General features: G+C 36.8%; 2 protein-coding genes across 3 annotated transcripts in view; both read left to right on the forward strand.

The window, feature by feature from the left end:
• Nucleotides 1-27880, forward strand: part of LOC145767122 (NACHT, LRR and PYD domains-containing protein 13-like) — a 207471-nt gene that overhangs the window by 76003 nt on the left and 103588 nt on the right. The window lies entirely within an intron of this gene.
• The window catches only part of LOC145767123 (uncharacterized), a 28745-nt gene continuing 14961 nt past the window's right edge, over nucleotides 14097-27880 (forward strand). Inside the window, exons 1-5 of the mRNA XM_082578886.1 lie at nucleotides 14097-14252; nucleotides 18407-18556; nucleotides 18986-19115; nucleotides 25158-25299; nucleotides 25695-25758. Of these exons, the coding sequence (XP_082435012.1) occupies nucleotides 14097-14252; nucleotides 18407-18556; nucleotides 18986-19115; nucleotides 25158-25299; nucleotides 25695-25758 (642 nt within the window). The remainder of the gene's footprint in view (nucleotides 14253-18406; nucleotides 18557-18985; nucleotides 19116-25157; nucleotides 25300-25694; nucleotides 25759-27880) is intronic.

Consider the following 27880-nt stretch of genomic DNA (forward strand, 5'->3'; position numbering starts at 1 on the left):
TAAAGTCGATAGAGTTGACGGTGTTTTTCCATCGGTCTAGCCTCCGTGAGTCAAGCCGATCGAGCAGTCTTGTTGCGGCTGGGATAGAGGCAGCACCTGGTCAGGCACGAACATAAGAGCGGTATAAAGTTTCGCACTCAGAATGCCAGCACGGCGTGTAGTTCTTTCGGTGACCGCGAGAGATAGCTTGTTTAGCTGCGGATTTGATATCACGGCAAAAGTCATGGTATGCCTCATCTCCATTGACGGTAGAAGGTGATGGTAGTTCCGCCACGTTTTGATTGGTTATAAGGCTATAGCGATTCCAATTGGCCTTTCTAAAGTTCCATCGCTTCACTGGGGCACTTGGGATGGGAGAGACAAGCTTAGGGGCAGTGATGAGCGAAGGTCGGTGTTGGGAAAGTGGAAACTTCTCTAGCACACGTCTGTCAGGAAGAGAGTTGTCTGTGTCCATGCTTGCAAAGGCCAGGTCAGGGTTTGTGCCCGTTCCCCAGCGTCCGGACCAGAAGCTGGCTGGATCTTTTGGGTTGTAAAGGAGGGCGAAGATGTTGTTCGCAGCCCAAGTAGCCAGGCATTCTCCGTCACTGTTGATGTACTTGTAACCCCAGTCGGTGTGCTGGCAGTTAAAGTCACCAGCATAGATACTGGGTGAAGGGAATGCGGGAATAGATGATGGGTTCAGGCGTGAGGATGATGGCTTGTATACATTGATGATGTTGTAATTTTCAATGCTCACACAAACCCATTCTATTTCTTCATTGAAGGAGGAGTTTGCAAGCGTCCAGTTCAAGCTCTCATGGACGAACGTGGCGAGGCCATGTTTCCTGCTTTGGGTAGACCCAGCTAGTGAATAGTGTGGAATTACTAGCTTGTCTGCAGGAGCGCAGTGGGTCTCCTGGAGGAGGATGACAAGAGCTCAGTTCTTATGAGCGAGCTGCTCGATCACATCAATTTTGCTGGATGTGATACCCTCAGCGTTCAGCTGTAAGATGGTGAGATGACGGTACTTGTCGACAGTGAGACTGCTGCGCTCTGAAAAAGAGCGGTTCTCGTGGGGTCTTGTGCAGAGCGCTCTGGGTCGAGGTTCGGTTTTGACAGTTTTCGTTTTGCATTTTTAGAATGCTACTTACAGGGAGGACCGCGTGAAGGTGACTGTTCTTCCCCCCCCCCCCCCCCACTGTATGTCATGGCAATACACAAAACTACTGTCACTTCGAAAGTTCGGTAAAAACGCATTTTCCCTGGATCCAAAGTACGATACCTTCGTTCCTTTTCTAAGTAAAATTATCTCATTTGGTCTGGATGTCAAGAGTTCAGAAGCTTTTGTTCCCCGTCCTAAATCTCGTGCCAAATCATTCAACTCATGTTGATGGAATACTCCACGTTCTGAATCATTTTAAATTTCAAAATCTGCATCATTAGGCTTGCCATCACTAAGACATTCATCATGACCCAAATCTTCGAGCGAAGGTGTTTGAACGAAAACTGGAACTGGGATTTTAGCTGAATGAGCCACTGGACGTATAACGGATGAAAGACTTGGGTACTCAATTTTACGTTTGTTTTTCTTGTTATACCATGAAGTTTGCTCCAAGCAAAAGCAACAGTCTGTGTAATGATGTTTATGCTCTCGCCAAACCATGGGTATACCGAATGCCAATTTGTCACGTGCTCCCTTGGTCCACATTTGCAAACTCTCGATACACTGCTTGTATACCTTGTAGGGTGCCCAAGACTTATCTTGGTCACCAAGTTGTATTTTAAAATATGCAAAGTACGCTTGTTTGACAAATGCATTGACGTCTTTTTTTTGGCTAGGAATAGTAAAATTGGCACAAATATAGCAAAAGGAATCCGGGTTATTTAAACACTGCCGACGAGAAACAGCAGACGCAGGCGCGGACATTATAGTATCCTAACAAGCCAGGAACATGTGCATAATAACACTGTTAAGGAAAGCTAAGTTAATTAGCTCATCAGCTTCGATTTTATCGTTTCTATTAATTTTGCTAAGGCTTTTCTGATTTCTGTTGTCGAATATTGACATATTCCTTGAATAAAGCGATTACATTCCACGCTTTTATGCAACTACAACTTCAAAGCGAGGCAACACTTGTTTTGAGTCAGCGCAGTTGACAAGCTTTTTAAACGTGTGGTGTAACAGGGTTGTCATCTTTTCAAGGCATTTGACAGTTAGGCTACTGATGCAAAATTGCACAATAGTGTGAAACTTTGTGGACCTAGAACTACCACTCATCACTCTGCACGGATAAGAACAGATATTATTTTATTGCTTGTCTGTTTTTCCTGGAAAGTACGAGTAAATGATTGAAAGTGGAAAGCAACTAACTTCAATTTTACCATTCTAATGTGTAGTTTCGTTGGATGATCGCATTCTCCAACCAAAAATGGGGAAAAAGCATCGACCTAAATCGATGGCTGTGCCTTTTTTGCTAATTTAGTTGACACTTCTTGTGTATAAATTATTATATGATTAGCTTGTGCATTCCTATTACGTATGGAAAAGCAATACGGCTAAAGTGAAAAGTTGAAAAATTTGGTTGTATGATGTGGAGCAAAAATTTGACGTGGTAAAACAAAACTGGCGGCATTTTTGAAATCAGCGCTAATTCAAGTGCAAAATCAAAGTCAACATTTTTTTTTCAAAATTGTTCCCCAGTGATAATAATTGTTTATGTGTGGTTAATAATTATTACGTGGTAATAAATGCTAATAAAATGTGTGGTTTGTTGTCCAGTTGTATTTGTTCCAAGTAAGTGTAATTTAATACAATAGTAGTAGGGAAAGAGGAGATCGATATCCGCTGGCAGAGCCAAAAGCAGAGCCCTGGCAGAGCAGGGCAGAGCCCTGGCAGAGCAGTCTGGCAGAGCCCTGGCAGAGCAGTCTGGCAGAGTCTTGGCAGAGCAGTACCTGGCACTGTCCTGGCAGAGTCTTGGCAGTACGAAGCAGTACCTGGCACTGTCCTGGCAGAGTCTTGTGCAAAACTTACCACGATGTCGCAACGATTGCGTTAGATGTTTTATTTCAATACATACACGATCAACAAATACAATATAAAGGTCGTCACATTTGTGAAGAAAACAATGATCATACTGCTAAAAGCGAAACTCGATCAATTACACTTAACTGATCACAATTAAATGAAAAGTGGACTTGTGGTTATACCGTCTGGATGAACTTGGCGCTTGGGGTAAAAGTAGGTGAGACCGTTTTTTGTCTGTGTGTATGTGAAGACTTTGTTGTTCTGTGTTCTGAATGAAATGTTTGTGCCTGATTGGTTATGTTTGGTGTGTATGACGTTGAGGTATGAATCCTTGTTGAAATTGTTTTGTCTCACACTGATTCCTTTGGAAACTTGTTTATTACTTTTACCAAAACAGTAATAGGTCTTGCTGGAAAGACCTATGAAGCCGGATCCTTCCCACTCCAACTTGAAAAGTCCAGGGGTTCTCTTATCAAAGAGTTGCTGGCGTACACAACAATCCTTTTGGTGAAAGACATCCCCAGACATTTTCAGGCGAACAAACTCCTCTCGATGGGCAGGACAGGCTTTTGCAGGAAGCCATTTGTGGAGTCTTAGCCTCTGTCCTGGCAGTATTTCTTGTTTGTTTATTTTATGTAAAGTTGATATTATTTCTTGTTTGTTTATTTTATGCGAAATTGTTATTATTTATTTTTTGTTTGTTTATTTTATACGAAATTGTTATTATTTATTTCTTGTTTGTTTATTTAATGTGAAGTTGATATTATTTATATCTTGTTTGTTTATTTTATACGAAATTGTTATTATTTATTTCTTGTTTGTTTATTTTATGTCAAGTTGATATTATTTATATCTTGTTTGTTTATTTTATACGAAATTGTTATTATTTATTTCTTGTTTGTTTATTTTATGAGGAAAACAACCCCCTTTACGATGCTACGACTGGCAGTACAGAACAAGAAGCAGTGTGACAAAGCAGTGAAAGCTGGGTATCATTTCTTCTTTGTTTATTTTAATGTGAAGTTGATATTATTTCTTATTTGTTTATATGATGAGACAAGCTGAGTCCTAACAGAGCAAGAGTCCTGACAATGTCCTTAGCGTCTGGTAGCAGTGTAGAAAAGTAGTAAAAACTGAGTATTATTTGTTGTTTGTGTATTTTATGTGCAATTGAAATGATTTATATCTTGTTTGTTTTATTTTGTGAGAAAGGCAGTCACCATACAGTGCCAGGTCTGGTAGTACTAGTACACAGCAAGAAGCAGGGTAACTAAACAGAGCAGTGTAGCCAAACAGAGCAGTGCAGCCAAACAAAGCAGTGTCTTAAAAGCTGAGCAACGACATTATATTAGTTCCACCGCGTCATCGCTCATCGGTGTCACAACCATTGCGTAATCTTAATTCGTCTGGATAAATGAAAAAAGAAGTTGGTACTTTCCCTACTCATAATTTTGTAGGAAATTTGTTGTTAATTACTTCCTTGCCTAGGTATGTTCACAGTTGCCTCAAATTATATTACAATACTGATTTTAATTCATACTCTTTAACCTTAGAAGATTAGTTGAACTAAAGTTTTATTTTAGTTTTATAAAAAAATTATCATCTAAGGTACATTTGTTAGGTAACAGCTTTTTGGTTGGTTTAAGTTTATCGTAATCCAAGGTTTTAAAGGGTTCCTTTGTCACTTATCATTTAGTTTTGGGATTCATTATTATCTGTAACCTTTCGCAGTTACCTCAAACTATATTACAATACTGATTTTAATTCATACTCTTTAACCTTAGAAGATTAGTTGAACTAAAGTTTTATTTTAGTTTTATAAAAAAAAATTATCATCTAAGGTAAATTTGTTAGGTAACAGCTTTTTGGTTGGTTTAAGTTTATCGTAATCCAAGGTTTTAAAGGGTTCCTTTGTCACTTATCATTTAGTTTTGGGATTCATTATTATCTGTAACCTTTCGCAGTTGCCACAAACTGATTTTAATTCATACTCTTTAACCTTAGAAGATTAGTTGAACTAAAGTTTTATTTTAGTTTTATAAAAAAATTATCATCTAAGGTACATTTGTTAGGTAACAGCTTTTTGGTTGGTTTAATTTGTCACTTATCATTTAGTTTTGGGATTCATTATTATCTGTAACCTTTCGCAGTTGCCACAAACTATATTGCAACTGCGATATTAATTCATACTCTTTAATTTTTATCCCTCTATATCCAACAGTTTAACCCAAAGACTTAACAAATCCCATATTCTTTCATCTTGTTTTAGTTTATATACTTGTATTGGTAAACCTCTATTAGGTCTTCGTTTAGTGAAGGTTAGCGCAACAACGGCTTTCGTTAAAAGCTTGATACCAATTGTTTGTAACTGCAGTAAACCCTGAAATTGTTACAACCCAAGGTTTGCAAAAGTGATAACTTTGTCGCAATGACGTAAGTTTAAGTTTGTAGTTTTATTTGTACTGTTGGAAATAACTTTTTTGTCTTACTGTATGATACTAACAACAACTAAGCACTGACATGATAATATAACAACACGGCTTGGTAAACGATCACTCTCTTTTACAATAGCACCCATAGCCTCCAAGACATTTTGTTTTTTGTAAGAACACGCAATCACACCAACAAAACATACCATAAGTCTACAAAAATTCATGTATTCTGAGTTGATTTTTTTTTTTTTTCTTATGAAGTTGTTCGGTTCAGATTTTGTAAGGTACTTGCCTATCAAGTTTCCTCAGGTGTGATTCTACATGAGGTGATCACAAGAGATGTGTTTGAAATTATCAGGTGAGACACTATCGATCTATGACATACTCAAGTGATTGTTACCAATAGGGTTTTTAGATAAACTTCTGAGTGTTGTAGTCATTTCAAGTTTTATTTTAAACTATTTGTAATGATAAAGAGACAAGATTTTCTAAATATGAGAAGCAAACGCAAGTGTAGACAATCCCTTTTGCATAAAGAACCACACAAATGAACACCTAACACAAATCACATAATGCTTTTATAATGATGATCAAAACAATCAATTTTTAGCACAAGGTTTACAACGCATGATTTGACAAGTGGACGACTTTATAACAACTGCAAGTTTACTTTTGGTGACAGAGCACAGAGTACGTGTCCTTAATTAAATTTTCTTTACAAATTTATAAGAAATTTTATAAGTTTTAGTCTGTAATTTTATTGAGTAGACCTTTATGAAGAGACGGAATTTCTTCATAAAGTCGTATATGTTAGTGAAGAGACCAAAAGGTAACCAACCAAATGTTCAAAAAACTATAATATTTATAGTATATTGATATGTATATATATATATATATATATATATATTATACTATATATATAAACATTGGTATATTATACTATATAGATATTACTATATTTCATAGGAATAGGTATAATATGAATATATATTTTATATAAGTTTTAATATATTTTATTATATATCATAAATAGCTATAATTTTATAGGATAACCTAGTTATAATAAGTGTTTTTTGAACATTTAGTTGGTTGCCTTTTGGTCTCTTCACTAAAATATACAACTTTATGAAGAAATTCCGTCTCTTCATACAGAAAATAAGGATAGAGTTGAAAGCGAAAAAAGTACATTGCGGTTGTTTTAAAGCGTTGGAACATTTAAATGCTACTGACAATTCGAGTAGTTTTCTCATGTTTACACGAAAGTTAATTACAAACAATCTGATGGAGTTTATTAGGTGCAAACTATGTCTAAAATTTTAGGAAGACAAAATTTTACTTAAGTAAAACAAGCGTATTGTAACCAGTTCGTATTTTCATTCACACAAGCTGATCATTCAACAATCTAGTATGTGTAGGCTATTCAAGCCTGTTTTTTATCAACACCTGGTGAGATCGGTTTAAAAGCTATGATAACATGTATGAGATTGTCATGTAGACTAACAAAACGTTTAAAGTTACACAAAAAGATTAAAATAGTTACCAAAGAATACAGTGACATTAAAAAAAATGATCCTTTCCATGGTGTAAATACGTGACATTCACCGAAATCTAAAAAACCTTGTTACAGCATAAAGTTGAAACAATGTTACAATCAATGCAAATACAAAGCATGTTCAGACTTGTTTCAAAAAAGTAGATTGTGTCGAGTGTAACAGTACAGATGATGCTTTATGATCGGAGAAGAATGAGGAAGGTTTATTTTTGCTTAACAATTATTTTTTGTTATTATTTGCAAATGAAATACAATTAATGTGTAGACCGAAATTGTTGTCAAGTTTAACGTTGATACCCTGAAGAATAAATATAATAAAACTTAAGAAAGTTATTTGAAAGGTATATGGGTATCGTACACCATCTTAAACTGAGTCTTTTCATCCGACATTTTCAAACAAAAGATAGATTAATACTGCTACAATCATAAAAACTCAAAATAATTACGGTTACAAAAGGGTTGCCAAAGACATAGCCTATTATTGGACAAAAGTTTAAGAGCAAGTTGTTAATTTTCGTATGACAACTATAATTTTATCGGTTTCGTATCGCTTTCTATAAACATTGGTAATTTTAATCATGTTAGTTTCTTCTTAAGTTTTCTTTGTATGCGTAAGATATCATTTGATATATAGCCTACATGAATGAAAGGTAACCTATGAGTGGTGTGGGGACTGTTCTTATTGAAAGCTAACGTGAGGTAAATCCGCACTTTCATAAAATATCTTGTGATCTGTAATTAATGACATGTATAAGCTTTCTCTAAATTTTATTGGTACCGGTATTACATTTTGCTTTAAGTGGATTTGTAAGTTAGATATATTGGGCACAATATTCTTAAATAATGAAACTTGGAAGCAAAATTCTTTAACAATTTTATCTTCGTAATAAAGCATTATTTCAAGCTTTTTAAAAATAAAAGTTTTTTAAATGAAGTGAAAGAGAATGGTCATCAATGTTGGATGTGAGATTCGAATCCACGCGGACGTTAACCAATTGGTTTTTAAGACCGACACCTTATACCCTCTCCTTGTCCAGTCTATTTAATAAACCTTGTTATCACTTTCCATCGTGATGTGTCGTCTTTGAACCGAAGGTTGGTTGTCACTTGCTTCCACATGTCACGTTTGTACTATTATTATTTTTTTTTTTTTGCTTCTCAATGCTTGACAAGCCAGTCACTGGTGTACAACATCTCTCCAAGTTCGTCTCCGTTTTCCCTTGCATCTTTTTTTCTCCACCACACCTTCAACAACCAATTGATGTAGCTGGCCTGACTATCCTCTCAAAATATGTCCGTAAATTTCACGTTTTGTTTTACAAAATCGCAAATTAAAACTTATAAAATTTCTTATAAATTTAGAAACGAAAATATATTTGGAGGACAACTCTGTGCTTTGCTATAAAACAGAAACTTCCATCTGTTAGTTCCCACATTATTCTTTTGCTGCTCGCTGCTTGACAAGTTGTACAACGCCTCTCCAAGTTCGTCTCCGTTTTCCCTTGCATCTTTTTCGTTCACCTTGCCTTACGATTAAGAACGGGAGTTGGCACTTCAATGCTTGCTTGACACGCTGGGGTATGAGGGACTCTGCTGTGTGTTAGCGCAGTGCCACGGAACAAACAGCCAACCACATCATCTTTAGGCGTCTCATCTATTCCCCTCCCAACGGAATAACAGTCATCCGTACACTTGACGATCTGACGAAAAGTTGGCTCCAAGTCCTTCCTTTCGACCGACCACAAACTTTTTGCTTCATACGAACGATGACGACGACCTTACCTTCAACACCCAAGTGATGTCTGACAATCGTCTCAACATGTCTCCCAAATTTCATCTTTTGTTTCACAAAATTGAACTGAAAAAAAAAAAAAACTTTCAGTTGTTAGTAGGCTACCTTTGTTATTCTTTTTGCTTCTCGATGCTTGACAAGTCAGCTCACATTTGTACAACACCTCTCCAAGTTCGTCTCCGTTTTCCCTTGCATCTTTTTTGTTCACCTTACATTCAACAAACAATTGATGTACCTGATCTGACAATGGTCTCAAGATATGTCTTTTAAATTTCATATTTTATTCTACAAAATTGAACTAAAAGATAAACTGAAGCAAAGGACAATATGTGTTTTGTTACAAAAATGAAACTTTCAGTTGTTAGTACCTATGTTATTCTTTTAGCTTCTCCATGCTTGACAAGGTGTACACTGTACAACAGCTCTCCATGTTCGTCTCTTTTTCCCTGGACCTTTCTGTTTCTACCCTACCTTCAACAACCAATTGATGCATCTGGTCTAACGATCCTCTCAACATATGCCCGCACATTTCATCTTTTGTTTTACAAAATTGCAAACTAAAACTTATAAAGGTCTACTCAATAAAATTACAGACTAAAACTTATAAAATTTCTTATAAATTTGTAAAGAAAATTTAATTAAGGACACGTACTCTGTGCTCTGTCACCAAAAGTAAACTTGCAGTTGTTATAAAGTCGTCCACTTGTCAAATCATGCGTTGTAAACCTTGTGCTAAAAATTGATTGTTTTGATCATCATTATAAAAGCATTATGTGATTTGTGTTAGGTGTTCATTTGTGTGGTTCTTTATGCAAAAGGGATTGTCTACACTTGCGTTTGCTTCTCATATTTAGAAAATCTTGTCTCTTTATCATTACAAATAGTTTAAAATAAAACTTGAAATGACTACAACACTCAGAAGTTTATCTAAAAACCCTATTGGTAACAATCACTTGAGTATGTCATAGATCGATAGTGTCTCACCTGATAATTTCAAACACATCTCTTGTGATCACCTCATGTAGAATCACACCTGAGGAAACTTGATAGGCAAGTATCTTACAAAATCTGAACTGAACAACTTCATAAGAAAAAAAAAAAAAATCAACTCAGAATACATGAATTTTTGTAGACTTATGGTATGTTTTGTTGGTGTGATTGCGTGTTCTTACAAAAAACAAAATGTCTTGGAGGCTATGGGTGCTATTGTAAAAGAGAGTGATCGTTTACCAAGCCGTGTTGTTATATTATCATGTCAGTGCTTAGTTGTTGTTAGTATCATACAGTAAGACAAAAAAGTTATTTCCAACAGTACAAATAAAACTACAAACTTAAACTTACGTCATTGCGACAAAGTTATCACTTTTGCAAACCTTGGGTTGTAACAATTTCAGGGTTTACTGCAGTTACAAACAATTGGTATCAAGCTTTTAACGAAAGCCGTTGTTGCGCTAACCTTCACTAAACGAAGACCTAATAGAGGTTTACCAATACAAGTATATAAACTAAAACAAGATGAAAGAATATGGGATTTGTTAAGTCTTTGGGTTAAACTGTTGGATATAGAGGGATAAAAATTAAAGAGTATGAATTAATATCGCAGTTGCAATATAGTTTGTGGCAACTGCGAAAGGTTACAGATAATAATGAATCCCAAAACTAAATGATAAGTGACAAATTAAACCAACCAAAAAGCTGTTACCTAACAAATGTACCTTAGATGATAATTTTTTTATAAAACTAAAATAAAACTTTAGTTCAACTAATCTTCTAAGGTTAAAGAGTATGAATTAAAATCAGTTTGAGGTAACTGCGAAAGGTTACAGATAATAATGAATCCCAAAACTAAATGATAAGTGACAAAGGAACCCTTTAAAACCTTGGATTACGATAAACTTAAACCAACCAAAAAGCTGTTACCTAACAAATTTACCTTAGATGATAATTTTTTTTTATAAAACTAAAATAAAACTTTAGTTCAACTAATCTTCTAAGGTTAAAGAGTATGAATTAAAATCAGTATTGTAATATAGTTTGAGGTAACTGCGAAAGGTTACAGATAATAATGAATCCCAAAACTAAATGATAAGTGACAAAGGAACCCTTTAAAACCTTGGATTACGATAAACTTAAACCAACCAAAAAGCTGTTACCTAACAAATGTACCTTAGATGATAATTTTTTTATAAAACTAAAATAAAACTTTAGTTCAACTAATCTTCTAAGGTTAAAGAGTATGAATTAAAATCAGTATTGTAATATAATTTGAGGCAACTGTGAACATACCTAGGCAAGGAAGTAATTAACAACAAATTTCCTACAAAATTATGAGTAGGGAAAGTACCAACTTCTTTTTTCATTTATCCAGACGAATTAAGATTACGCAATGGTTGTGACACCGATGAGCGATGACGCGGTGGAACTAATATAATGTCGTTGCTCAGCTTTTAAGACACTGCTTTGTTTGGCTGCACTGCTCTGTTTGGCTACACTGCTCTGTTTAGTTACCCTGCTTCTTGCTGTGTACTAGTACTACCAGACCTGGCACTGTATGGTGACTGCCTTTCTCACAAAATAAAACAAACAAGATATAAATCATTTCAATTGCACATAAAATACACAAACAACAAATAATACTCAGTTTTTACTACTTTTCTACACTGCTACCAGACGCTAAGGACATTGTCAGGACTCTTGCTCTGTTAGGACTCAGCTTGTCTCATCATATAAACAAATAAGAAATAATATCAACTTCACATTAAAATAAACAAAGAAGAAATGATACCCAGCTTTCACTGCTTTGTCACACTGCTTCTTGTTCTGTACTGCCAGTCGTAGCATCGTAAGGGGGGTTGTTTTCCTCATAAAATAAACAAACAAGAAATAAATAATAACAATTTCGTATAAAATAAACAAACAAGATATAAATAATATCAACTTGACATAAAATAAACAAACAAGAAATAAATAATAACAATTTCGTATAAAATAAACAAACAAGATATAAATAATATCAACTTCACATTAAATAAACAAACAAGAAATAAATAATAACAATTTTGTATAAAATAAACAAACAAAAAATAAATAATAACAATTTCGCATAAAATAAACAAACAAGAAATAATATCAACTTTACATAAAATAAACAAACAAGAAATACTGCCAGGACAGAGGCTAAGACTCCACAAATGGCTTCCTGCAAAAGCCTGTCCTGCCCATCGAGAGGAGTTTGTTCGCCTGAAAATGTCTGGGGATGTCTTTCACCAAAAGGATTGTTGTGTACGCCAGCAACTCTTTGATAAGAGAACCCCTGGACTTTTCAAGTTGGAGTGGGAAGGATCCGGCTTCATAGGTCTTTCCAGCAAGACCTATTACTGTTTTGGTAAAAGTAATAAACAAGTTTCCAAAGGAATCAGTGTGAGACAAAACAATTTCAACAAGGATTCATACCTCAACGTCATACACACCAAACATAACCAATCAGGCACAAACATTTCATTCAGAACACAGAACAACAAAGTCTTCACATACACACAGACAAAAAACGGTCTCACCTACTTTTACCCCAAGCGCCAAGTTCATCCAGACGGTATAACCACAAGTCCACTTTGCATTTAATTGTGATCAGTTAAGTGTAATTGATCGAGTTTCGCTTCTAGCAGTATGATCATTGTTTTCTTCACAAATGTGACGACCTTTATATTGTATTTGTTGATCGTGTATGTATTGAAATAAAACATCTAACGCAATCGTTGCGACATCGTGGTAAGTTTTGCACAAGACTCTGCCAGGACAGTGCCAGGTACTGCTACGTACTGCCAAGACTCTGCCAGGACAGTGCCAGGTACTGCTCTGCCAAGACTCTGCCAGGACAGTGCCAGGTACTACCAAGGCTCTGCCAGACTGCTCTGCCAGGGCTCTGCCAGACTGCTCTGCCAGGGCTCTGCCCTGCTCTGCCAGGGCTCTGCTTTTGGCTCTGCCAGCGGATATCGATCTCCTCTTTCCCTACTACTTACAATTTTAGAATTGTTTAGTATCGATAGATATTACGTAAAATCTTGCATCCTAAAAGCAAATTGCTGTTGAAAAAAATTAAAAATACTGTACAAAACATTAAACTTATTGTTCTTAAATCTTTGAATGTTGTTTGTATAAAAAATCAATTACCATCGAACGATTTGTATTCTTAGATGGATTTACTTGATCTTTGTTACAATTCCTACGACAATGATGGGAATCTAATCGATACCTTTCTCCAATTGGATAAACCGGTAAATATTAAGTACAGTAATTATGAAATCTTTATGGATTGCAGTTATTTGTCCATGTTGCTATGTTTTTGAGTTGGATCAATGAATGACTTGACACCGGTTAAGCTGATAAGACATTTGAGAATTCTGATGGAATTGATCAAACGATAGCTGTTTTGTGTGTCTAATTGCTTAGATTGCAATCCACTAAATCTTTTCTCAATATTTTTTGAAGACGGTGAATGCAGGGAAAGCATAAGCTACAAGTTCTAGACATATCCTATCTCAACCCCAGCCAAACATGTAGTTTTACTGAACAGAGGGGTGTGGTAAAGCCCTCTAGAGTATAATCTCTAATTACAGAGTTATCAAAGTATTTTCGTTTCAAACCAGCTGTAGTTAATGCTGCGCCGAACACTTTCCAATTTGTTTCTGTTGTTGAGTTTAATAAGCATCAAGCGTATATGGAGGTTTGTAAAGTCGTTAAGATCGAACAAAAATGAAAGACACCATACTCGAATTTCACCTTTATCGGGGTCTTAATGACTGTACAAACTCTACATTCCCTTGACTCTTTGATATTCGCCTGCAAGGAACATTAGTAAGTGCGATGCTTATGAATTGCAAAGTAAAATCATGATAAGGTGGTTCCTCGCATATAGGTTATTGGCATTGTAGATACATGCTTCTGCGCACTCGAAAAAAACAGGTACCCTCTCTCGCATTGAACGGAATAAGACTGCAGTTAACAAAAGCTTCATTGTCTTGAGACTGAGCAGTTAAGAATGGCATACTGGACACCGTGGTACAATCTCGACGGAAGTTAGATTTCCACTCAAGTCAGAGGCGTCCACAAATCCCACAAGTCCCCAAAGTTCGATTCCCACTCAAGACACATGGATATGCATCATGATGATCTCAAACAAGGTTGAATTTCGAGTACCGCATCTTCCATTTTTGATCAATCGAGGTCTTGATCAGTTTAACAACTGCTTAAATAAGGTTATTTATGGTCATGAATGTATTGTCAATCATATTATGATACGAAAAAGTAATTCTAAAAATGTTGTATCTTCAGATCGAAACCATCAAACATGATGCAGTTGCTTCCTTGGCAAAGGCAATGTACAACATTAAGAAGCTGGGTTTGAATAACGTCCAATTAGAGTTTTTGATTGTCCAACTAGTTTTTGACTCGATTGCATCTTGTTCACCATCGGTAATTTTTTAGTAAATATAATATATTGCTATATTGTTACACAAAGCACCAGTTAAGTTCAGTTGTTTTTATTTCTGACCATCAAAGCAAAAACAATACACGTCTACATAGCGATGGTCGAGAAACAAGTAGAAGCGACAAAACGCGAACGTTAAAACGTGCTTGTGACCGAAGTATATTATTAAGTTGAAAAAAAATTTGGCACGGTCGCAACACCTTCAGAAAAATTTAGGGTAGAAAGGAAATTAAAAAACAAGATGATACAAACAAAAATAAGAAGAAAGCGTATCTTGGTACAGTCGATACTGTTGAGATAATACTGCCCATAAAATGTCTTCCATGCTATTCTATTTTACCCGTTTTTGTTGTCAGAGCCATACGCGATCTTATAATAGATATTGTTCACATTGGGGAAACGAAAGCACTGTACAGCAATCCCAGTATTGCGATGCCATTAGTAGGCATGTCACAGTATCCACATAGAGACAAGAAAGAAGTTGGTAGGAACTCAATATTCTGCTCAAGTTGTCAGTATCAGGTTCACCATCGATCCTTCTGCTATCTTGGTGACGTAATAGACCAAGCAATGATGAACAATCATGATGAGTCCAACCTCATTGTCAAACCACCGAGGTCTGTCAATTCTTGTTCAGTCGACTGCCGAGAAACATAGTCAAGATGAAGCTATATGTACAACTAAAGCACGAGTCATATTGGCATAGAATTCAATTCATTCTGTTCTCATGAGCCGCAGCATTTCTCTACGTCGAAGAGGTTGCAGCAATTGGTCATGCGCCAAAAGTGTGTCAAACTATTATGTGACCATGCGTCAAACTCCTTTCTACCTGTCTTAGCACATGCCTATGCCATCTTGTTCCACTTGCCCTTGCAAGTTGGTCCATAGTCTCCCTCATCTCTAATTTACGCATAAGTTCTTCAGTCTTTTTCTCCCTCTATGTATTTTTACCCTAGACATTGCTCTCACTACTGCCTTGTTTGTTTATTTCAGTATTGCCAGTTCTCTTTTTCTTACTACCAATGTCTCGCTACAGTAGGCTACTCGTATTTGTTATCTGCAGGTCGCTGCAGCAGGTGAAGTTTATTAAACAATCAGAAGGCAAGATTTATATCAGCTGATTGCAGTCATTCGACTCATGCATTTTAGAAAGTAAATTCAATCAACGTTTTAACGTAGCCAGAGTGGCCGAGAAGATTAGGGCTAGGGAATAGTCATTTCGATAGCTTGGGTTCGATTCCCACTACTGCCATTACTCTTTTTTCTCCTGTATTGATAAAGCACAGTTTAAAATAAGAATTAACTCTCTGGCTGAGTGGTAGAAGGCTCACAATGCTGCAGTCAGCTGGTTCATAGAGAAAATTATTGTCTTGATGGATATCCCTCGTATCGTCTTCGAGGATGATACTCTTCGCAATAAAAACGCTAACTGTGAGTTCTTGAATGGCTAATAAGCCCAATCCTGGCTTTAAAAGTTCGGTTACATTTGGTACATTAAGATCCTTTGGGAGAGTTGGTTGAGGATGTGATTGTCGTTCTTTTCTTTGTGTTCTTTTTTCTTTTAACCTTTGAGATCTGCTCTTCTTAAACGTGGCAGCACCTTCATGAGTGGCAGATCTCCAAAGCAGCCTATCCTCTGCAGTTTCCTCCCAGTTTGTGTATTTGATATTGCACTTTTTAAGATTAATCTTTAGTGAGTCCTTATCCAATTGTGAGTAAAACGTTTGCTTAGGAAAACGCTGGTTCGGTATTCGCAATACATGCCCGCACCATCTGAGTTGGTTTTGAATATTGCGGGTCTCAATGCTTGTTGTTTTCGCCTCTTCTATAGCACAGTTTGAAACCTCCATCTGCTGCAGCGACCTGCAGATTATAAATACACTTACCGCACAATATAACAGGCCGCACACACCTCTGATAGACTTTTCTCTTCGTTTTACAAAAAAAATCCGTCCATGCAACATTGCCCACATGCTTTTAACTTTTGATTAAACATCGCACATATTTAAATACTACTGTAGTATGATTGTAACAGGAAGCATTGTTTGTTGAGGACGCCTTGCTAGTGTTGTTTCTGCTGGAAGTTGGCTACTGAACTTCCAGTTTACTTTTAGTAATAAGTTTTTTTTAACCTAAGTTGAAGTTTTTACCTAAAGTTTAACCTAAGTTTAAGTTTTCAATTATAACACTAGAATGGCCAAGGTGTCGAAATCGACACTTTTAGAAATTTAGTGTTATAATTGAAAACTTAAATTTAGGTTAAACTTTAGGTATATATGGGATATACCTTTATGGGATATACCTCCAACGGCCGAGGTGTCGAAATCGACACTTCATACAAATTTAATTGAAAAGGAAGATTTGTAAAATATAAAAGATTTCCTGTGTAAAAAAAACTAATTCAATAGTTTTCCCACTTCCTTATAGCGTTTCTCATGGTAATTGTCCAACGCTTGATGTGTGCCATCGCTCGGCTTGATTTTAGGTCATCGTAATGAGTTTACAGACACCTTTCACAAATCTATCAGCGATTAGCAACAGATGAGTTTATTCATATTGGGGAGCCACTGGAAGGACTTGTTGCTAATTGCATCTACAACTGCACTCCGGCTTGGAGCCTGCCGATCGATGAACAGCTATTTCCAATGAAAAACAAATGTCCTTTTATCGTGTTCATGCCAAACAAACCAGACAAATTTGGCATGAAATTTTGAGTGTTAGCCGAGGTTCATTCCAAATACGTATGCAATACCGTACAGTACTTATCGTACCTCGGAGCTATTGAATGAGAGCAGGGAAATGGAAAGATTCTCGCAGACGATGTAGTGATGAGGATCACCACCAATTTACACAGACAAGGCGGGTACAACGTCACAACAGATAACTTCTTTACTAGGGTGAATCTTGCTGGTTTGCTACAGGAAGGAAATACAGTATTACCATCGGAACTGTTCCAGTTTGCAATAAAGGACTGACAAAGGAGATGCCCAAGGGTAGAGGAGAAAGATTTTCCAGTAAATTCTTCTACAATTCAACGAAAAGTTGCATGCTTGTAAACTATCAGTGCAAACGAAAGAAAAATTTAAATCTCTTTTGCACTATGCATGACAGCCCCAGTGTCGATGCAACAGAGAAAACGAAACCCTCTGTGATTCATTTTTATAGCGAGAACAAAGTAGCAGTTGATGTGTTTTACCAAATGGCAAGAAAATGCACCACACATGCAGCAAGGAGAAGATGGCCTGTTGCAGTTTGGACAAATACAGCTTTGAACTCTTGGATTATTTTTAGAAAACGTTCTGGCAGCAGCATCAGCCGACGTGATTTCATCTTCCAGTTCATTGAGGGCTTGAGAACTGCTCATGTGCTGAAAACGAAAGCCGACTCCACAGAGAGAAGAATAGCAGGGACGACCACCTGGAAAGCGCAGAAAATGTGCTGGACGTTATTGCAAAAACAATACAGTTATCCCTTAATTGCCATCACTATCGAAAACTAACTTGTGGGAAGTGCGGTAATGGTGACTGGAAAGTTACAGAGTGCAAAGGCTGCACTGCGTAAAGTGTTTGTTGGTTTGTTTGATTTTTTCTCCTGAATAAGAAAACTTTGTGCTATTTTTATGATAATTATGTCGACGTCATCCCTCTGTTGTATTTTTGAGTTATCGTAGCCTACAGAAGCAAGATATACTGTAGTCAAGATACAGATACAGTCAAGATTCGAACTTTTGATCAGGACGTGGTAGCCTACGTCAAAACTTTTGTCTAAAACCAAAACATGAACTGCCCAAATAGGTGACAAAAGTAAAAAGTGCTTCAGATAATTTTATCACTGTAAAATAAAACGAACTCTTACTGTTAATTTTGCGGAAAAATAGAGTTTTTTTGAAAAGTGTCGATTTCGGCACCATCGGCCGTTGGAGGTAGGCTATACTTTTTTTTTCGGCCGTTCTAGTGTTACAAAATCTCTTTTTGGTTGCAGAGCCTATTACTATAAGACTAAGTAGCAGAACCTGGTTGACTTTCTTCACCGAAACTTTTCTTAACCTTCTGATCAAAGTACACTCATTTCTTTTGCTGTCTTTTCTTGTATTAATTCCATCATGTCAAACAAGTATTTTTTCACCACAACAACGTAGAATGACGAAACAATTGAGAACATGATGTCATCAACCGAGTTTGAGGAATCCTGCACTATTTGGAATGAGGTTACATCATCTCAGATTGTGGGTGGAAGCAAAAAAATCTTCATGGTGTCCAACGATTTAATCATTTGTACATTGTTTGAAGTAAGTGAAAGGTTTTAATTCTTACTATTTACATTTTTTTATTCTAATTTCATAATTCTTTTTCATGTGCGTTTTAGGGTCATCCATATGATGATTTCATTATGAATTGTAATAGGTTATACTCTGTTTTTTTTTGCGTTGCTGCAAATCTTCATAAATTAAAAAATTTACTTCAAACGATAAATATTATACGCAGATTATTTACCTGTATTAAAAATATGTCGATATCAAATTACCATGCTTTACTCTCGTACTTATGTGTAATGTTGTTACACTACCATTGTGCAGTACTTGCAATAATGTAGGCTACGTTACCATGATAAAAATGACTTGTAAACCTCTGAAACAACGTATACTCTGTGATGAATGAAACGCTACAATTAAACTTACGTTATGTAGGCTTGCTGCATAATTATTCTTCATTTACAGTACTTTTGTGAAGCTTTAACCAGTTCGAATGGACGGTGCCTTAACTACTCTGCAGAGGAATTAATCAAAGTCATAACTTGCTTCGCCATAAACCACAGAATAATTATGCAAATGTTTCTTAGGTGCATAGGTAGGTTGGTTGATTAATTATATATTTGTGTCTTTACGAAATGCTTTTGGAGGTTTGAAGTTATGCTTGAAGTAAAATTCAAGAAAAATTACAGCAACAGTTGCAGCAAATTCATTTTAATGTCAGATTGAACTGGTGCCAATATTTTTTTACGAAAAATGGCAAAGATTGGGAGGCTTTTGATGAATGTTGCTTTATAGCTAGCCAACTACTTTAGTAACATAAAATGTTGAACGAAGCCGGAGAAGTAGCTTGTAGGAAACATACCAAAGATATAATGTATGCACTTTGTTGTGAGATTATGTGGTTTGTAGCAAACTGTAACATAGACAGCACAACATCAAAAAGTTAAGAGAAATTCGTCTTAACTGAATGCAAGACATAAAAAATCTTGATTGATTAAAAGTTAAAATTCAATTGTAGAGATTTGGTGGGAAATGATTCATGTGTAAATGTGTCATTCATACACGATTATAAACAACTGCACTTCACGAACAAGAACTTCAACAATAAATACCTCTGTAGTGACCTGTCACTTCTCACTGAGACAATCAGAAGACGTAGATTGGATCTGGCAGGTCACCTTTAGGCACCAAACTAGTATAAGGAAAAGGGACCGACAGGCAAAAACATTTCTCCATCAGTTAGAACAGGATACTGGAGAGCAGAAACATGAACTGTCAAACTTGCTGAAGGACAGGAATGTTGTGAAAAACTATGTTTAGGTCTAGATCCTTTATGTCTAGATCCGCCAAAATAGATGGCGATGATAAAAAACATGTTATCATGACATAAGAAGAATGTCATTTTTTTCCAAGAGTTCCAGTCGACGCTCTTCCAGGATGTGGTTCGGGTGAGCGTCCAAACTGTGGAGCATGTTTTGGCCTTAAAGCGAGACGCAATTCAAGAATGTAAAACAACGAAAACAATGAAGATTTTTAATACACTGTCTTACCACAGCTCCATTTTCGTAACGCAATGCTAAAAAATGTTTCAGTAATTAATAAATGGCGGTTTTTCTGATCATTTGTAATACAAATAACAAAACAATTTACAAGTCCAAGCCATGGGAGAGCAAAGCTAAAGACTATAAACATGAATTTACTTGTAAAAGCCCAGCAGCTGTTAAATGAATTTTGACAGTTTTCGCGAAACAATAATTTTTAAGCAAAAAATTCTATTAAAAAAAACTTTCTTGGTTTTCGAAACTGTAATGAGTTTGATCGCAAATTTTTGCTTGCAAGATTTACCCTAGGGTAGGGGTAAGTAAAATTTACTCTCGGTTAGAAACCAATTGTGTACTACACACTACAGTATTATATCATAACTATAAGCATATATGGTAGGTATTGCAATACGTCAAAATCAAATCACTAGAAGAAAATACACAGCAACATCAAAAACACTACGATTGCTTCCACTGTACTCTCTGATGTATTAAAGATTAATACGAAGCCAGCACAGAAATTCAGATTAATGAGTTTTTTGTGCTATCTGGCTTTGCTATCTGTCACCAGCCGCCTTCAAAAATACCGCTTCACTGCAGATTCGATATCTTTGTCCGTCGCCTTGGCTTGCCTTCGACTCACATCTGTAATAATACAAAATGAGCTCTCTGTGAAAACAATTTCTTTCACAACAACACCTTAATTACACTACTAACTCATTATTACATAGCACATCTTATGATCGTGGATTAAATGTCGAAAATATGTAGTAAGAGTGACGCAGAATTAGGTCAGCACGTCATAATCACCACTGTTGTATTGAGCGGGAACATTTGCTGTTGTATGGAATATATCCAGCTGCGATTATCAGCGCTGTAGGTCTTGTTTGCAAAGTTTTAATCCGAAGCGCTAATTTACATTGGCTGGCAATATTGTCGTTTTTATATCGATTCAATGTTGTCGGATATTGAATCGTTGTTAAAAAGGAAAACTAGATTAGTTGACAGCCGAGGGGAAAACACGTGTCTTCATAGTTCAGAAATGTTCCCGCTGTGGGTTAGTGACTTCAAACCCTCAATGGTGACATCATAACGGAATAAATGGTCAGATTTTATGAAAGGCGGTATGCAGTTGAAACAATTTACTGAGCTGCGAGCAGTTGAAACAATTTAGTGTCGTTAGATGGTCTCGCAATACCGGATTACATTCCCGATAAAGCAGTTATTGCGTGGTACAACGATTCTATTGCAGGACGTCGCCTAGACTTCAACAGCGCTAAGTGATCATTTTAACATCGTTGCAAGTTTAATTTTATTTGCTTGTGCTATCGTTACTTTGGCCTCCAAGCACGCAGATTTGGCCGCCGAGAAGGAGCTTTTGGTAGGCCACGATGGCTGCCGGAAAAAAACACGAGTTTTAAGGCCTGCCCCAGTCAACAATTTGGGTCGATTCTTTCCTGAAAAGTATAGTCTAACAATATATACTGCATCATGTTAGCATCAAAAAAGATTTTGCCATTTTTTACATCATAATAATAAACCAGTAGAGTAGTAGACTAATATTTCTGATGCTTTCATGTGTATCTCTAGTTTTAGAAGCACTGTGAACACAAATCAACACAACACTTCAAAACTAACTGCAGCTATATCTTGTTAGAAACATCGTCCATTTTCCAGGAATAGATTGAATGCCATTCTTTGCTGTGTTTGTGTGGTTGAATGGCGGTCACCAGGTTTCAGATCCAACTATTATGGATAATTGCCATAGCGCCATTATCTCCATCAAACTCTATTATAGGCTATGATATTGTTCCATTTCTGTATCTCTCGTCCAAGAAAACCTTTTAGCCTATCAATGATAGGCTATGAACAAAACTACAGTTAGTTAAGAATAAACCTGTAAACAAACACATGTAAAACAACTAATTCGTCATATGGTTTGTTCTGATCTTAATTTTGTCATATAATATATACAAAAATTAAATTAGTAATACACAATCTATGCAGCAACCAGTATATACTTGTACCACAGACTAACTTCAGACTTAGGTTTTTATTGCATTGTAGCACTAAAGTAATTGCATTACCGAAATCTCTATCAATGTGCCTAAAAACCTGCTGAAAAAACACGATAGCCTAATTTGTTTTGTAGCTATTTCCTTATCTACTTTTTCCTTAAGTTCATTGGTAGTTACATCTTAAATGCAATGAATCATGTTCACATAAACTACGTGTAACATTATTTAGTGGTTTACCGCAAGTGACTAGAATACCAGACACCATCAAATCAACCACTTAGTGAATTTGTTAGCAACACAATTGAATATCGCTGTAACCTAACGACTAACAAGGTTCCTAAACCTAAGCTTATTACACAGCAGTCTACCCAATAACTGAGCAAACAGGCTTCAACTCAATCAAATCAATCGCGTGTTTAAATTGGCACGTGACTTCAATCAAGCGCAACTAAAACGGAATGATGACGAAATTTTTCTAATCAAGCGCGAAGCGCGGCCTTTCGTAATAAACTCGACAGCGCGTTGTCAGCGAAAAACGAGCAAAAATCGAAAGCGCGTCTCTCGCACGAAAGTCGACCGCGCGAAGCCAGCAGAAAACGATGAACTTTGAAGAAAAAAAGTCATGACGATATTCGCCATCCAGGCTCTGGCCTACCGCTAACGATTTTCGATGTCGCCAATGTGAGCGCTCGCCGCCCTGATGACGCCAGCTGCACGTCGACTATTGCTACCTGGGTCTAAAGCTACTGAGGCTGCGACTATGAGATTTATTGAATTTTCCTATCTTTTATTCACCTCTAGCCTATTGAGCTGAAATTTTGAGCGAATAAACGTTATAAATTGAGAGATATAAGGCAGTTCTCAGCACATCCTCTGAAATATTTCATATTCTATTGTTCAAAGTTTTTCCACCAGCTGGATGAAAGTAATTAATTTGGCACCTGTCTCGTTAATCCTAACTTTTCACACCGTGAAGAGAATTGGCTGTATATGAAATTATGCAAAAAAAAAATTAATCACAACATTGTAATACATGTTCTTCATTACTCTACCAAAAAAGTCACCTCAACATTTCAACGTATATGAGCAGTTCTAAAATTCACATAGTTCTAATTTTCGGATATGATCAGCGTGAATAATTTTACAAAGTGAATCCCAAATTTTGAAACCGTGCCATAAAAAACAACAGAGATATCACTCATAAAGCATAATAAGAATCGACAGCACCCTTCAAACTGAGCAAGACCCCAGGAGCCCAACCTTCTAAAGGTTAAGGCATTATTACTATATACTGTATATTACTATGTAAGTATTACTATATAAGTAATTCACCTTAGTGATTTATCCATTTGTGGTACACGGATACTTTCACCAACCTTGCCAGAGTGCTCAAACTGCCGGAGCGGTTAGCTCCGCGCAATGCAACATATATAAAATGTCACATGGAGGTATATACCTTTATGGCCATTCCAGTGTAAACACTGCACTGACGAGACCGGATGGTCGAAACGGTGTGCACTGTCTGCAGTTATATTTTATACATATTCTATTTGAATAAGACCTTCTGATGATCCGTTAGATGAAACAGGCTGTTAAGGCTTCAGATAGTAATAACTATATTTGATTTAATTCGCTCTGCTTTGTCTTTTTGCTTAGCATTGAGCACTTTTTGTAGTATTAATAGTTTTTATTGTTATATATATATTCATAATGTTGAACTGTTTTATTCGCATCAGTAGCTCACGGTACAAAAGATTGACACGGTGAGAGAGTACAAACAAACATAGCCAGGTCGAAGACTTTAGTAAACCGGCCTGCCACACCCCGCGGCGGCGGGGAGCGGCGTGATTTATGAAGTGACGATGCACAGACAGCGCACACCGTTTCGACCACCCGGTCTCATCAGTGCAGTAGTTAGTGTTGAACTGTTTTATTTGCATCAACAGCGCACGGGTACAAATAATTGACACGGCGAGAGAGCATCAACAAACATAGCCAGGTCGAAGGCTTTCAGAAACCGGCCTGCCACACCCCGCGGCGGCCGGGAGCGGCGTGATTTAGGGGTGACGATGCACCCGGAAGGGTAAGTCCACCAGCTTAGGTCGCGGGGGCCAGGCTGGGGAGTCGAGGTACCTGTGGAGGGAGAGTGTGGATCGAAAACGTTACATGACCCGTCCGCAAATTTAGAATGGCGGAGCGGGCCAGGGAGACAGGCTCTTTCTGCATTGCCCAGAAAGATGGCCTGCGACGGGCCGGGCGACCCGTCGCGTGTGGACGCTGGAACCGGCAGTAATTGACCGCCGGGCGGCGCCCCTCCATGCGACATTTTCCCATTTGTGGTACCTAAACAGTAACCAAAAATGGTACTACTGCCAACCTTGCCAAAGTGCTCAAACTGCAAGCAGTGAGCTTTGCGCAATGCATAGCAAGGTGCCTCCAGTAAAGTGCTCAAACGGCATAAGCTAAGAGCGTCCACAACTGCAGACAGTGCACACCGTTTCGACCTCCTGGTCTCATCAGTGCAGTAGTTACACTGGAATAATGGCCATGGTGTTATATATACCTACCTCCATATATATTTATATATATATTTTGGACATATATTTTACCTAGGTTGAAACAGTGACGTCCAGTCTGCAGTTATATTTTACCTCCATATATTTCAAACCGGTAAAGTTTTGAGAAGTTTTCTCATATGAAGTCATACGTCATACGTTTATTGATCTTTAATTGTTTCTGGATACGCTACAACTCGCAAGTGGTCAAAACGGGGTTTACAAACATGACGACATATTTTAAGATAACATCAATAAAAGCAACGCTCCCAACGTTTTAACATCAGCAAAAAATGTTATTGACGTTCGTTTAAAAAAAGCGATTTTCAACAGTAAAAATAAGATAAAAGTCAATCTACTGTTGACATACTGTTTTTGATATATCTGATATTTAATACGTTTACTCAAATATTTTAATTGTTAAAATAAAAATAGTTAAAAGTTGTTTAAAACTTTTCAAACTTCAATATTAAATAGTTATCTTACTGTGAAGTTTTCCCAATATCCGCTTTTGTGTTCTCAGAAAATGAAAAATTACAACTTGTAGCTTTTAAAGCTCTATGGGAATTTGCACTTCATGGCGACAATGCAAGAGAAATGGAAACATATTTAGCATATGAAGATATTATGGAATCACTTGAGAACTTTTCAAAATCGGATTCAAAGTAGGTTTTTCCATATCACGATTTAAGAAAATAAATAAGAAAACCTGTGCCTCTGTAAATGTTAGGTGTTACGTTGTATATGAGCATGTTCAAAATTATAACTTAGCTAAACTGCACGTTCCTTAACACTAAAACCTTCAATAGAAATCAACAAGCATCACTGGAATTGTAAGGACTAAGGATAGTCTCTCAATTGCGTTTATTTTAGTAATCGTGTTTATCTTATTTGTATTTTTCAATCAAGAATTAGAGAAAAGGTTGCTAGACTATTTCATTGTACACTGTACACTGGGAAATAGCCCAATCCGCAATCATTCTGCTGATGACTGTGAGGTATCAATGCTTCCATACAGTTATCACAATGCTTCAGTTTTGTCATCATGCTTTATTGTCAGGGATTTACGAGAAGCAGCTAACAGAGTGATTGTCGTCGTCAAGGCAACAGAACAAGAACCTCAGGTAAATGTAAGATCAAAAACCTTCTGTGTTAAAACAATAAAACAAACTTACAAAATTGTTCCTAACAAATGTTGATTTGGTTAATCTTAACCCTTAGAAGTTTGGGCTCCTGAAGTCTTGCACAGTTTGAGGAGAGGGGGGGGGGGCTGTCGATTCTTCTTATGCTTTAGTAATGATATCTCTGTTATTTTTTAAGGTACGGTTTCAAAATTTGGGATTCACTTTGTAAAATCATTTACGCTGAGCATATCAGAAAATTAAAACTATGTGAATTTTAGAACTGCTCATATACGTTGAAATGTTGAGGTGACTTATGACTTTTGGATTATTTTGCGATTGCGTGAGTTTACACATTACTTTTTTTGTAAAGTAATGAAGAACATGCATTGCAATTTTGTGATTAACATTTTTATTTCATATTCTCAATTGGAATCTATATGTTTTTTGCAAAATAATATAATAATGCAAAATGACATATAATAGGCTAATGCAAAATAACATGAAATATTTAGAGGATGTGCTGAGAAATGCCTTATATTTCTCAATTTATAACCTGTATTCGCTCAAAATTTCAGCTCAATAGAGGTGAATAAAAGTTAGAAAAAGCCAAGAAATTTCGTAATCGCAGCCACAGTGATTTTAGAGATACTACTCTTGATACAAAAAAGTTGAATTGACAGCCCCCCACCAGGGATGCTTAAACTAGTATGGGATGCGCAACTACACCCCTAGTGATCATTTTGACGCCAACTGACGGTACACTTAGGCTAGGCATAACATTGGCACAGTACTCAGCAGTCACTCCAGTCAGTGACCACGGAAATCAGTAGTTTACGATTATCAGCGATTAACCTGATCTGTGGGCTACTGTATAGTTTAATTTTGAAGCCAATTTACAGAGACATTGCAGCCCGTGAGTAGAAATATATTTTAATGTTACAATTGATTTATAAGGGTGTTCACTTTGTGGTTATTGCTAAAATCAGTATTATTCAAGGAGGAATATATTAACTGACCTTTTTATGCATAAAGCCTAACCCTTTCCAAAAGTTACCGATAAGTGGCACATGAAAACAGATGTGTAGTGGTGTCAGGCCTAACTGTCCAATTTTGCAAAGAGAAAATTGAGGTTAATCTGGCATTAAAAAAAAACCAACCTCACTATCTGACAAAACCGGCTCCAGTTAAGTGCTCAACTTCTGCTGCAACTGCCATGGAAAGACTGAAAAAAGATAAAGCTAAAATTCAGGATTAAAATGAAGAATTTCTGTTGCAAGACTCTTGTTGTGATTTGGTTCTTTAATACAGAGCTTCCCAAACTGGGGGTCGCGATCCCACAAGGGGTCGCGTAACCAACTTCAGAAGTCGCAGAGAGTATACTACCAATTTGCACAAGGTACTGCATATTAACACTTCTGTAGGAGATGCTGTGACAGTTATTAACTTTATTAAGAGTCGTGCACTCGAAAGGCTGCCCGTATTTTTGAAAATATTTGAGGTGAAATGGAATCGGAGTTAAAAACTCTTTTACTCCGATGTGAAGTGAGGTGGCTTTCAAAAGTCAAAGCTTTAAAATGGTTAGTCAATTAACGTTGAAAACCGAAATCGTGATTTTTCCAACAGAATAAAATTCAGTCTTGGTCCACTATTTTCGTAATAACATCTAGTTTTTGGAATTATGCCAAATGTCAGATTTGCTTGAAAAAGTGAACGAATTAGAAAACATCAATAGACAACAAAGGAGTCAACAAAAATTTGAAAATGATTTATCTGAAATGTTCTCACTTCGCCTACCGTTCCAGCCTAAACAACATTGAAACCGCCTTGAGACCTGCAATAACGAACACTGAGCCATGGCTGGACTTGCTTTGTGGCAAAGTGGAAGCAGTCACACCATGGCGTGAGTTACACTCATCACACTGAATAAATGTGTTTGCTATATTGTTTTGCTTCCAGTAGGCTGCTCATAGAGGTGGGCAGTAGCGTGCCACTTTTTTGGTAAAAGTAGCGGTAGCAGCGCTACTTTTTGTTGGAGTAGCGGTAGCGGGAGAGGCGCTATTTTTTTTCAGTCGCACTCCCGCTACCCTCTACTTTTTAATTTAAAGTGAAAAAAATACTCGTT

The sequence above is a fragment of the Aplidium turbinatum genome, chromosome 3 (assembly GCF_918807975.1).
Source record: "Aplidium turbinatum chromosome 3, kaAplTurb1.1, whole genome shotgun sequence".
NCBI classification, from domain to species: domain Eukaryota; kingdom Metazoa; phylum Chordata; class Ascidiacea; order Aplousobranchia; family Polyclinidae; genus Aplidium; species Aplidium turbinatum.